General features: G+C 42.0%; 1 protein-coding gene across 3 annotated transcripts in view; it reads left to right on the top strand.

Moving 5' to 3' along the window:
* RASA3 (RAS p21 protein activator 3) overlaps positions 1-12,901 on the top strand; it is a 176,858-nt gene extending 163,957 nt beyond the window's left edge. For all 3 annotated transcript variants that reach the window (XM_065059559.1, XM_065059568.1, XM_065059552.1), the window contains 6 exons: positions 1,072-1,178; positions 2,113-2,195; positions 5,679-5,890; positions 6,654-6,757; positions 10,268-10,451; positions 11,048-12,901. In XM_065059559.1, the coding sequence (XP_064915631.1) occupies positions 1,072-1,178; positions 2,113-2,195; positions 5,679-5,890; positions 6,654-6,757; positions 10,268-10,451; positions 11,048-11,123 (766 nt within the window). In that variant the 3' untranslated portion in view covers positions 11,124-12,901. The remainder of the gene's footprint in view (positions 1-1,071; positions 1,179-2,112; positions 2,196-5,678; positions 5,891-6,653; positions 6,758-10,267; positions 10,452-11,047) is intronic.
* Positions 12,902-13,114: the final 213 nt, after the last annotated feature.

Below are 13,114 nucleotides of genomic sequence, written 5' to 3'. Positions count from 1 at the left end.
TCAAACAAACCATTAGCTGTTCTCTCTGTGTGCTCTTTGTGCTGTATAGTGCCTTCCTACTTGATAAAAACTGCTCTGTAGTAAGTAGTTTTTACTGGCTCCTTTATACAATTCTGTATTTGGCACAATAGTTAATGTAATGTGTAGAGTAGCTGTTATCAACTCTCTACTGCGTATGTGCACATGTTTTTTTTTTCCCACCAGTATGAAGTCACTAGGCTTTCCAAGGTCACCTTGAAGCTTTTGGATTGATTTAGTGGTTAGGAAGGTGGTGGATGCATCACACTTTCTTGTAAGCTAATTCAAGTCTGAAATTAATAAAAACTGACAACTCACTAAATGAACGCCCTCCTCTGCCAGAAAAAAAGGTGGTGTTGGGGGATTCCAGCTTTCAGCCGTCAGATTGCTTCATATGTTATTGAAAACCCATTTCCAACTGCAGCATCAGCGTGCAATCTCAGATGGAGCTGTGGAACATCCCGATTTTGTTTCTAGAGCTCGGGAGTGACTAAAGCATGTAAGGGTACAGCCCCTGTGCTCCAGAGGCCTTACACCTGCCTTTTAATTATTAAACACACTCTAACCTTTTTGAGCTTTCTCATGGCTTAAAAAAAGAGAAAATTAAAAAGCTTGTAGAGTTAACAGATCAAGCTCAGCCAGAGCAGTACTAACCATATTCTGCCCTTTTTCTGCTGTAGTAGGAAGCTGTTTGGCTAGATTTGTAACTGAGGAAAGGGCACAAGCTGCAGTTTAACTAACTGACTAGAACCCCTATGTAGACTACAAGTCAAGCTACATGTCTTGCCACTCATCTAGGTCTAGAAAAAGGACAGACTTAACTAACATATGCACTAAACCTATCCAAATGTGACGTAACTTTCCTTGTCAAGACAAGGCCTCAATAATTAGAAGGCACTGTGTGTCCCATCCTAAAGCTTCGCAAGTGCCATAATGTATGTGTGTATATATAATGTATATGTGTATACATCTATACACATAAATACTATTTTATATGTATGCATGCATATGTAGAATCCAATGTATTGTAACAACTACTGTTCTGTTTACCAGGTTCATGATCAAGAGAGCACAAGGAAGAAAACGATTTGGTATGAAAAACTTCAAGAAGAGATGGTTTCGCCTGACAAACCATGAGTTCACCTATCAGAAAAGCAAAGGTAACAAAAGTTGACCCATCTTTTTCTGATACCTTAAAGCATAAGGAGTGTGTAAAAGCAGAAGAGTGACATCTAGATTCGTAACTGTAGAAGGCACAGTGCAGGCAAATCTGTCAGCCTGTATGTTCTTGCCCTTCTTTTAGTATGTCTGTACTGACTATCAGAGAAGTTTCTTGGGTACCACAGTACCCTGTAAATTAGCAGAATATTTGGTAATATTTGTCTAATATCAGTTACCAACATCATCTGGAGGTTTCACAGTTATGTTGTAGATTGTCCAAGGAAATAAATCTTGGGATATAAATACCTTACACTGGGATTTGGGTTTGTATTGAACATTTTTAGCTTGTTCTCATAAACTCTGTAGTGCTGGCACAACTGCCTGCAGTAGCCAGGGATTTGGCTGCAAGCTGTGAACTTGCAAAAATATATTTGCTTAATGTTGCCTAACATCAAAGATTTTGCTTTTCGCAAATTGTTCCGGTGTGTTTAGCGGTACACAACAAATGCCACTTCCTTCCATCATACAAATAGAGCAGGAGTTAAGAAAGATAAGGAAACACAGTCAGATCATGCCAGTCATCATTTCACACTCAACTTTGACATCTTACGTCACCACCATCAACTAGTTCAGTTGAGCTGTCACGAATGATTTCTTTCATTGTCACCTTCTCAGGAAATAGTCTGAGTCCTGCTGCGGTAGTCAGTGTCTAAGGGATTTACTAGCATAAGGTAGTGCAGCTGAAAACAGAAATCAACTTAAGATAATACTTAAGGACCATGCTAGGAAATCCCTGCTGAGTGAAAGATGTTTTTTTTTCTTGTGCAGTCAAAATAATCTTCAAAGGAACTGAATCAGCCCTTAGAATAAGGGGAGAGGGTGAAGCTGAGTTGTGAATAGGTTGCTCAGTATCTGTGTGTGTGTATTCTGCAGGCGATCACCCCCTGTGCAGCATTCCAATTGAAAACATTCTGGCAGTAGAAAGACTGGAGGAGGAATCCTTTAAAATGAAAAATGTAAGTAAGTCATCTTCATTAATTTACTTGTTAGGCTGGTCTGGATCCACCAGCCTAATCGCCTTTTTCCCTTTTGTAGCCCGGATTGGGTTTCTATTGAAAGATGTACAACCACAGCTGCTTGTTCTGTATATAGTAGCAAGAGTTTCCAAAAGTACAGCCCATTCAGATTCTTAACAGCCCAGTCAGCAGTCCTTGGGTTTCGTGATCTGCAGCACACTCAGTACTGACCGCTGCTGATCAGCTGTCTGGGCTCCATAATGTCGGACACAGGTAAGAGAATCGAATCCCTGCCCTTTCTGCCAGACCTCTCTCTCGGAGGAACTGTCTGCTGATAATAGTGAAGGATCACATCTTCTTTCAGGGTTCCTCTATCAGTCAATGAAAGTGCATATATATATATATATATATATATATATATATATTTGGGTTAGGTCATGTGCCAAAACAACATCTGTGCTGTTGCCAGTGTGGTTTAGCATTTGAATTGCCACATTAGGGAGTAAAGTACAGCTATATTTCTCACGCGTGGAACACTGCTGCCAACTTCTGTATGCAAGACGTGCCATCCATTGTGTAACAACAGTTCTTAGTAGACATGATCAGTTTAGGTGATACTGGGAGCCTTTTTCGTGCTCTTTTCCCTGTAAAGCTGCGTATAGTCCTTAAAAAGTTTTGTTTAAAAATAAACAAAAATGCCAGCTCAGTGTTTTCCAGTTCTAAACATGCATCTACTGCAGTCTTCTTTATACACATAAGAAGTTGTGACTTTTAGCTTTTCTGCCTTTACTTCTCTCCTGCCATCTACACTGCCTGTGGACACCATGCACGGCAATGCTCAAACCTGCCCTAAACATTAACAAACTGCTGTTGGAAGAACCTGAAGTGAAATACAATGCTTGACTCCTCAGTATTTTCCGTCTTTCAGGTATTAATTTGGTAGCATATCTCTCTGTTTTAGAAGGTGGAATAAGTTTAAGTTCACTTGCTTCTGTAGCACATCTTCATTGTACTGTAGCTGGCTCTGCTGCTTATCACTCATGTTAATTACATAGGTGAAAGCAACCAAACGGCAAAATAATTCTCAAGCTATCAGAAGGCATCTGTAACATGTGGTGAACTCTTGCCAGCTGTACTCTGCAAAATAACTCGATTGAACTTACAGTAGCCACACAGTTGAGAGAAAACTTACTGTTTGTAGAGAGGAACTGAGCTGTAATTCTGATCAAGTCTTAAGTGAGAGTAGTCTTTAACTTATCCTGAGTCTACTGGGCTAGGATGCATCCAAAATATCCCTGTAAAGATTTGTTATAGGAAAAATATTCCTTCATTTTTAACATCAGAAGCTATGGGCTATTTTGGTTGCTTAAATTCAGTATTACCTAAGAAATGAAGTTGACTACACCCATTCTGGAAAATAAGGTTCAGAATCTTTCCATAAGCAGTAGAAAAAAACATTATCACCTTCCCATGCTAATATATTCCCATTTATCTTGCCATATATAAATAGAATACTGCAGCAAGAACAGAATTCTCAAAAGACCACAGCAGATGCATTTGCGATGGATATTCCATCCTGGGTGCTATGTATGATTAAAGATCCACATTTTCTGTAAATATTCTTTCTGTTTCTGTGCTCGGAATTGCACCCACCGTGTCTTCCTCACTCCTGATAAATCCGCCTATGTGGCAGTAAGGCCAGTACCCTTTGTCTTCATTAAGCAGAGTTTGGGAAGTGTGGGGGTGGCTTTAAGTACTGTTCAGGTCTTCTGTGTTGTCTGAGGAGCAACTGTTGGTTTTGGTAGCATAAAGGTCTTGCAACCATTTGAAATTCTTGGCTTAGTTGTGGTCGTCTCAGTAACAGTTGCCATATGTTAGTTCACTTAGGTTGGTATCCCCTTACACAAAGCCATACTCCTTAAATCTGTTCCTTTGTTGTAATGCAGAAGGCTCCATTTACCCCAGCAGCACATTAAAATTATTTTCCCTGTTGTTCTGTGTTAACATAGGGATGAGCTGCACACCCGTGTCTTCCCCATTCCTTCCTTCACTGTTCCCTAAACTTGAATTGCCAGTTATATCCTGAAAAGCTTTATTAAAAAGACTCTCTCTCTGGCTTGTATTTTGGCAGTGACGGACTGATCACACTAGCAGCACCTACACTGCTCTTGTGTGTTGCACCTTTCTAATTACTGCCTGACATCTATAATGATACTAAATCGTTGGGCCTTTCCCTTTCCTGTTAGAAGAGAGACTGTAATTAAAAAAACCTGTTTGTTCACACATTAGCAAGTATATTTGCAAGCTCCTTCAAAGTATGTGCACCTAAAAGCGTCACAAGGGAAGAAGACATCGTGCCTGGTGCCAATCTGCAACGTTCTCCTGAGCAGCTGGGTGCAGAATTCAGGCTAGTGTTTCAGGTCTTTGTAATAGACAAAAATGAATTTCAGTTTTGGTGGGGTATTTTTTTTGTGCATCTTTTTTTGTAAAGTAGCACAGAAAAACCAGCTATATGGAAAATAATATTCCACGTGATGTGGGCGGTGTAATGTCTAATGATTTGAAGAGTCAAATGAAGAAGTAGATAGGGGAAGATAATTTAGGAATACCTGAGAGAGGAAAACCCATTAAAATTGAGTTTTTGCAGCAGCTAGAAGAAATGAAGATGGGTGACATTTGCCTTTCCAGAATTTGCAGTTAAGATCACTAACTTGAGCTTAGTTATCTTCAGTGCATGATCAGTGTAATCAAGCAGTAAGGCTGTGCATCAGAACTTGCTTCGTTGAGAGGAGAAAAATAAATGTGACTGTGCCATTTTAGGTTGCAAGCTGTTCCGAGCAGGCAGGAGAGCTCTAGTTTAGATATTCAGTGGCCAAGCCATAACGCAGAATTAATGTGTAATTATTTGAACCGCCTTATGGCAATTAAAGGCAAACTGTTTTGCTGCAATTTGCTAATAGCAACTATAGTTGGGTGCAGAAATGTGGAAGTTAATAAGAGGAAAGAATCATGCCAAAATAAGTGGTGAAAGACTAGATATACGGCAGTATTTAAAGCAAAGCCGTTTCTAAGGCCTGATCCAAATTCTTGTTTTTCTCTTTTCTGCCCCCTGCTGACTTAACATTGCTTTTGAGCCCTGCACTGCGTTCCCCTGTCAGCCTTCCAAAACTTGGAGCTGTAGCATTACTAAAATTGCATCCTGGAGGCTGACAACAAATCTCCTTGAGGCCCAACCAGCAAGTTGATATTAGCTGTTTGTAAATCATCTCCTACAGGAACAGTATCTTACTCCTTGTACCAGGTGAAAGGTCGTGTTGTTTTAAGAGCACATTTGCTGCTTAGTTTTGCGATGGCATTTATTTATTGGTGCATTCTTTTAGTGTGCTGTGGTTTTCCTTTAAAAAAATCATCTGTCTGAGCCCAGTCTTGGGTTCACCAACTCATTCTGGTGGTTAATTCTGTCGCTTATTTCTTTATTTGCAGATGTTCCAGGTGATCCAGCCTGAAAGAAGAGTCCTATATATCCAAGCAAATAATTGTGTGGAGGCCAAGGACTGGATTGATATCCTCACCAAAGTTAGCCAATGCAACAAGAAGCGCCTCACAGTCTACCATCCCTCTGCCTATCTTAATGGCCACTGGCTTTGCTGTAAAGCTACGGCAGATAATACTCCTGGCTGCACACCCTGCACAGGGTAAGGATTAATAACGTGCCCTTGGTCTAGGTATTGCCAGGGGTTGGTTTGTCTCCCCAGCATGACTTGTAGGTGTGCAGGCATTGTGGTGTTTTCAAAGGCCATCTTCATTGTTTTTCTGATGCTTTCAGTATCTGCAGATCTCGGTCAAAATGTTGAAATATTTAGAGTTCAAGACATTAATAGGAGTTGACTGTGGGATAAAATACATTGGTTCTGACCATCTGTCATTAATAAAAATGTCAGAAATCCCTTCAGTGTCCTGTTTGTAAATTCTTGAAACAGACAATCATAAACTTCTAGATTTAATTCTAACTTAATCTTTTTCTAAGGGGACCACTCATGCTCTCCGTTAAATGAAAAGGTACTGTCTGGTCCATAGGAAACTACTATCATCTAAAATGAGGAAAACATCAAGTCTGTAGTGGTAGTTAGTCTCAGAATATAAGAGCTGGACAGTTGGGAGTTCAGTGCTTTGGCTCCTCCATCTGGTTGTAGCAGACTAATTCACCAAAATGTCTGGATACCAATACAGTCCTCTCTTTCAAGTCAGCGTGAAAACATGCTGGATAAATCTAGGCATAAAGAAGTTTGAACTTGCCTACCTTTTCTTTTGGGAAACGTGGAAGTTTTGAGCTCTGTTACACACAGTCTGTTGGCTTTCATGAGTATTCACTGTTATTTTCATCCTTGTTAAGTGCTTTTTGTGCCATAATACACTGTTTAGCATGTAACTTCTGCCTCTCTTCCTGATGCCTTACAGAGGCCTGCCAGCAAATATACAACTGGATATAGATGGAGATAGAGAAACTGAGCGCATCTACTCTCTTTTCAACTTGTATATGCCGAAATTGGAGAAAATGCAAGGTGAGGATGCGAGATCATTGCATCTCCAATACACTTACCAAAGCAAAAATACCTGTGAAAAATGGGATATTGTAGTTAGACCAGCCTTGCAAATCACATTCTAGAACACAGTGGCCATTATTAAACCGGTTTCCCCTTCAGCTCTCTTGAGGTAGTTGTGTGAATTGTTTTTGGTGCAGTCTCATAGTCTGTACAAAGTTCTTTGCATAATAAACAGTTGTTCGAAATACAGGTCTTAAGCACAGCATCCTAAAATAGCATAGGCACAGAACATTGCTTGAATGCTCTGAATTGACAAATCAGAGCGTACACCGAACCAGAAGTTTACTGATCCTGCAGAGAAGCACCAGCAAAGCTGAGGTTTCAGTGGAACATGGTTTTGTGTTACCAGGAGTCATGTGTGCATTCCCTGATTCAAATCCCAAGAACAGGCTGGATATAAATGGTTTCCTCAGGAGGGCTCTTTCGGAATTATCAGTGAAAGGTGACCTGTGGATGTCTGTGCCATGTTGAACAGTGAAGTTTGGGCTGGGAAACCGTCAGGAGCTGAGGGGAACAGAGATGTGACACGAAGGATAAAATAAAGAAGAGACAGCAGAGGAAGTTAGCACTAATAAGCACGCCAAGAAAAGTATCCGGTATACACCGTGCCAGACTTGAAATCCCAATTTAGCACAGGGAGTGGCAGGGAAGCCTCCACTGTGGCACTGCTCTTTAAATAGGACGTTATTTTATAATATGAGATAAGCCAGTGGTGTCAAACACACAGATTGGAAAGCACGTTAATCCACTCCTGGCTGCCGTGCAGTTGCAAACTTAAGATCCCCGCCACTTCCGAGCTGTCTGAACCGATGCCCAGCGTTCCCCTCTCACCACTTCTCTCTGCCAGATCCAGGGTCGAGTTTCAGCATTGGGGAAAAGGACGCAGGGCTGGTGAAAACAGTGCAGCAAGGGGAAGGTAACGAAAAAGCTGAGACAGTTAGAAAACTGGGCAAAAATAGAGGAAAAAGTGGAATATTCTCTCTCCCCTTCTAATACGCTCAGCTGCAATGCAGGAGTAGATAACATGATGAATGTGTTGCAAATGTTCATGTGTAACCGGTGTCCTGATGTCTTAGCCAGGAAGGCTCCCTGGTAAGATAAAACTTGCCCCTTCTTAGGATATGTCCTTAAGCAGGCAGCCAGGCGCCAGTCATGGCATATTCTGTTTATGCTTATTGTATGAACCTTTTAAGGGTAATGCGGTGAAACATCTTAAGTGACTACTTCAACCTGTAATTGTTTTGAAGTCAGTCTGTTTTGCAGTGCTGTACTTTCTGCTTAGCTGCTGCTTAAGAATGGAACTTAACCTTCTGGCAAGTAACAAGGGCAAGTGTGGGTCCTGCACCTGGGGAGGAATAACCCCAGGCACCAGTACAGGCTGGGCGCGGACCTGCAGCACTGCAGAGAAGGACTTGGGAGTTCTGGTTGACAGCAGGTTGACCATGAGTCAACAATGGGCCTTGTGGCCAAGAAGGCTGATGGTATCTTGGGGTGCATTAGAAAGAGCGTGACCAGCAGGTCAAGGGAGGTTCTCCTCCCCCTCTACTCTGCCCTAGTGAGACTACATCACAGTATCACACAGTATCACAGTATGTTTGGGATTGGAAGGGACCTCAAAAGATCATCTAGTCCAATCCCCCTGCTGGAGCAGGAACACCTAGGTGAGGTCGCACAGGAACATGTCCAGGCGGGTTTTGAATGTCTCCAGAGAAGGAGACTCCACAACCTCCCTGGGCAGCCTGTTCCAGTGCTCTGTTACCCTCACTGAGAAGAAGTTTTTTCTCAAATTTAAGCGGAACCTCTTGTGTTCCGGCTTGATCCCATTACCCCTTGTCCTATCATTGTTTGCCACCGAGAAGAGCCTGGCTCCATCCTCATGGCACTCACCCTTTATATATTTATAAACATTAATGAGGTCCCCCCTTAGTCTCCTCCAAACTAAAGAGCCCCAGCTCCCTCAGCCTTTCTTCATAAGGGAGGTGCTCCACTCCCTTAATCATCTTGGTTGCCCTACGCTGGACCCTCTCCAGCAGTTCCCTGTCCTTCTTGAACTGAGGGGCCCAGAACTGGACACAACATTCCAGATGTGGTCTCACCAGGGCGGAGTAGAGGGGAAGGAGGACCTCTCTCGATCTACTAGCCACCCCCCTTCTAATACACCCAAGGATGCCATTGGCCTTCCTGGCCACAAGGGCACAGTGCTGGCTCATGGTCATCCTGTTGTCCACCAGGACCCCCAGGTCCCTTTCCCCTACACTGCTCTCTAATATGTAATTTCCCAACCTATACTGGAACCTGGGGTTGTTCCTGCCCAGATGCAGGACTCTACACTTGCCCTTGTTAAATTTCATCAGGTTATTCCCTGCCCAACTCTCCAGCCTGTCCAGGTCTCGCTGGATGGCAGCACAGCCTTCTGGTGTGTCAGCCACACCTCCCAGCTTAGTGTCATCAGCAAACTTGCTGATAGTACACTCTATTCCCTCGTCTAAATCGTTAATGAATATATTGAATATATTGAATATATTGAATATATTGAATATATTGAATATATTGAACATCTGGACAACTGCATCCAGTTCTGGGCTCCCCAGTTCAAGAAGGACAAGGAATTACTGGACGGAGTCCAGTGGTGGGCTATGAAGATGATGAGGGGCCTAGAGCACCTTTCTTATGAGGAGAGGCTGAGCGAGCTGGGTCTGTTCAGCCTGGAGAAGAGAAGGCTCAGAGGGGATCTCACCAGTGCTTATGAATATCTTAAGGGTGGATGTCAAGAGGATGGGACCAGACTCTCCTCAGTGGTGCCCAGCAATAGGATGAGAGGCAAAGGACTCAAACTGAAGCAGTGGAGGTTCTATCTGAATATGAGGAAAAACTTCTTTACTCTGAGGGTGCCAGGGCACTGGAACAGGCTGCCCAGGGAGGTTGTGGAGTCTCCTTCTCTGGAGACATTCAAAACCCACCTGGACACATTCCTGTGTGATCTGCTCTGGGTGAACCTGCTTTAGCAGGTGGGTTGGACCAGATGATCTCCAGAGGCCTCTTCCAATCCCAACCATTCTGTGATTCGCGCAGGCCAACGCTGCAGCACAGTACAGAGTTAGGCCTGTGTCAGAGTTCCCAAATGGTGTGCCTGGGTTGCTGTTAGTGGTAACTGAGATGGAAGCATTGCCTGTGTAGCAAAGGACAGCTTTGCACCAAGCTATGAGCAGCTCCCAGGCTTGCTGCCCTTTCATCACGAGGTGAGGGGGAGAGAACGGGCATGGGGTGGGTTCTGTGCCTGCCAGCAGCCCAGCAAAAGGACAGAGAACTGCTCCTTCTGCTCCTGCTGTTATGTCAGCCACAATTCTGTGGTGATCATACAGAAGCAAACTAAGGGAACTGTATAAACCCCAGACTGAGTATTTTTAGTCTTTTTTTTTTCCCTGCCTATCTGATACCTATTCCCATACGTTATTTTTTTCCCCCCAGAGGCCTGTGGCAGCAAATCTGTGTATGATGGACCTGAAGAGGAAGAATATTCTACATTCATCATTGATGACCCTAAGGAGACATATAAAACACTAAAGCTGATTATTGAAGGTGTTGGAACTTTAGAGCAGGAGCATGCTCAGTATAAGAGGGATAAATTTAAGAAGACAAAATATGGAAGCCAGTAAGTATAATGGGCTGTCCAATCAGAGGAACAATCCTGGGAAATTATATTTCCTTTGCTTATGTTCTGGCATTCACCATATTCATGTTCAAGAAGATCCTGCAAATACATACAAAGTAGGATTGTGATTTAGGATTGATATCATAATATTTTGAAGGACTGTAAGGAATTTAAAAATGTTTATTTTTTAGCGCAATTTCATCCATAAAAATAAGGGGGGGAGGGGTTGTTTTGTTGTCATTTTTTTTTTTTTCATTTTAAACCTGGGCTTGTGGAATGAGCAGTAAATACCGGCAGATACGTGTACTTACCAGCTTATTTTAGAGTGTTAGTTTAAAAAGGGGAAGAGTGGCTAATACAGCCACACGACTGTATTTTGTGTACACAGGAGTAACAAAGGAGCATTCTGTGCATGGCTGACAATAAAAGAGCTCTTGCAGTTCAAGTAGGATGCAGTATTATCAGTACAATTACAACTTTGATTTTCAAACTTAGGGACAAGGTTTTGTCTGTTCACTTTCCATTCTGACATTTTGACGTCCTGAAAGAAAATTCTATGTATAGTACTTTTTCCTTTTTTTTTTCTTTGCTTTTAGAGAACATCCCATTGGTGACAAGAGCTTCCAGACATACATCAGGCAGCAGTCAGAGATCTCAGCACATTCCATATGAAGAGCAAAGGAAATCAGAAGACAGTGCTGAAGGGTCGACCCATGAAGCTAAATAGCAAAACAAAAGGGAAGCCACACATGTAGCAAAATGTATGGGAAAGTGTCAAGCTTACAAACTTTGAGACTTGCTAAAACCTATTCTCTTTTCAAGAAACTGTTACAAGAGTTGCTATGCACTTTATTCATCTGGTTATTGCCAGATGATAAAACTCTGCCTTCTAGGCAGTTGTTGTCGTGTATTTTTAAATTTGCTTTGGTTTCTTGGAATCTAGTGATCAGTTCAATGATCGAGGTGTGTGGACTTCATCTTGACAACTTCCATACAATTCCTTATGTTTCAGAAACCAAGCATGCTGCTAATATGCAGCATTTTCTAGAATGGTTGTTTGTTACTGTTTTTTTCCTGATTAATGTATATTATGCCACACCCCTGCGTGCTCTTGTAGGAAAAGTTTAGTAACACTTTTAATGCCTGCTTATAGAAAAGAAGCAGAGAAAAAACCTCTGGTGTAGTCTCTTGCATTGTAGCTTGTATTCTGAGCAGGCCAAGGAGCAGGCCTTTTCTTTTTACAGCAGTGTAATTTTTGCTAAATGTGCACAGTTTTTAATAGAAATTCAGATCTTGAATGGTACTCTTGATATTTTTGAGATACAAGGTCATTTCTCCAGACGCATTCAGCCGCCCTTGGTTTTGAAGATGCAATCTCAGCGGTATAATAAAACTGACTCTCATAAATATGAGCACGAAAGGAATGAACTTATGTCAAAGCTACGTGTCTGTTTCGTGCAGTCAAGTGAATGGTGATCTCTGAAAGTCTGCCAACCGGAAGGCAAAGTAAGCTGATTTGGAGGACCTTGGACCGCCACAGCGAGAAGGACGAATAGAATACAAGTCTGGCAGCTGAGACACAGAGACTCCCGGGCACAAAAGCCATCAAGATGGGTTTTCATTGAAAGGATGTTTAAGCACTGGAGTCCACGCTGTCCTAGTACCACATGTTTTTTCTGGAAAATAGGTTTCTACTTTTCCAAAAATGTTTTAAAGTACTTTTTTTAAGAGACTTGCCAAATGATATTTAGTATATTAACACGCGTAATGGTAATTTGTTAATATTCTGAGTGTAGTGAAAACGGAATGAGCTGTGTATCTCACTAATACCAACAAAAGTCATTAAGGAGGGGAATAAAGATCTGCTAAATATAAGGTATATATTTATGTATGCTGTTTAGTTGTACACCGTAACTTTCCTCTGTGTAAGGGTCTGATTTACAAATGTCTAGTTTTGATGGCACAGAAGCCTGCATATGGGACTTTAAGCTTCTGTGGGGTAGAAGCTAGTGTTGGGTTTAAGCTGAATTGGAACAGAAAGTATTGGACTATAAGTTTAATGTGAAGATACCTGTATCTTTGCTTTAAGTATTACAGAGTAACTCGTACCTGTGTCCTCATCGCATCTGACATGATTTAAGATGGCTGAAGTACTTTGAATGCCTCTGTTTGTTAGTGATGCTCTTAGGAATGAGGTTTTCTTTTTGTTTGAGTATATAGTAGACCACCTCCTTGTAGATGATAAATAATCTTTTGTTTGTCTTCACCCAGCAGACTGGGGAAAGGGAAGTAATGAAGCATTACAGAGATGCATTTTGGACTCCGAGCTTTTAGCTGCCATGAACTGCAATTTTTAACATGTATTTGTAACTTAATATTGTTTATAAAATACTAATGACCTGTAATGTGTGTTCTACTTGCCAATTAAAAGAAATGTTTTATTTCTGAAAGCCGTGTGCACATTTGCCATCTCTTTAGATTCACAGTGGCCAGCGGGGTGCCTGGTGGTGCAGCATCCTGTTCAGAGTTGGACCATGGATGGAGATCCTTGTGAGTGTAAACCAGTCTCTGTTGGGGCTGCTGAGTCCTGTCCTCCCTCCTTCTATCCCAGAGGTGTCAAACTCATTTTGATGAGTAGGAGTAGTTACATTTATACAGGGCTA

This window comes from Columba livia, chromosome 1 (assembly GCF_036013475.1).
Source record: "Columba livia isolate bColLiv1 breed racing homer chromosome 1, bColLiv1.pat.W.v2, whole genome shotgun sequence".
Taxonomy (NCBI): Eukaryota; Metazoa; Chordata; class Aves; order Columbiformes; family Columbidae; genus Columba; species Columba livia.
This window is presented reverse-complemented; position numbering and strand designations above follow the sequence as displayed.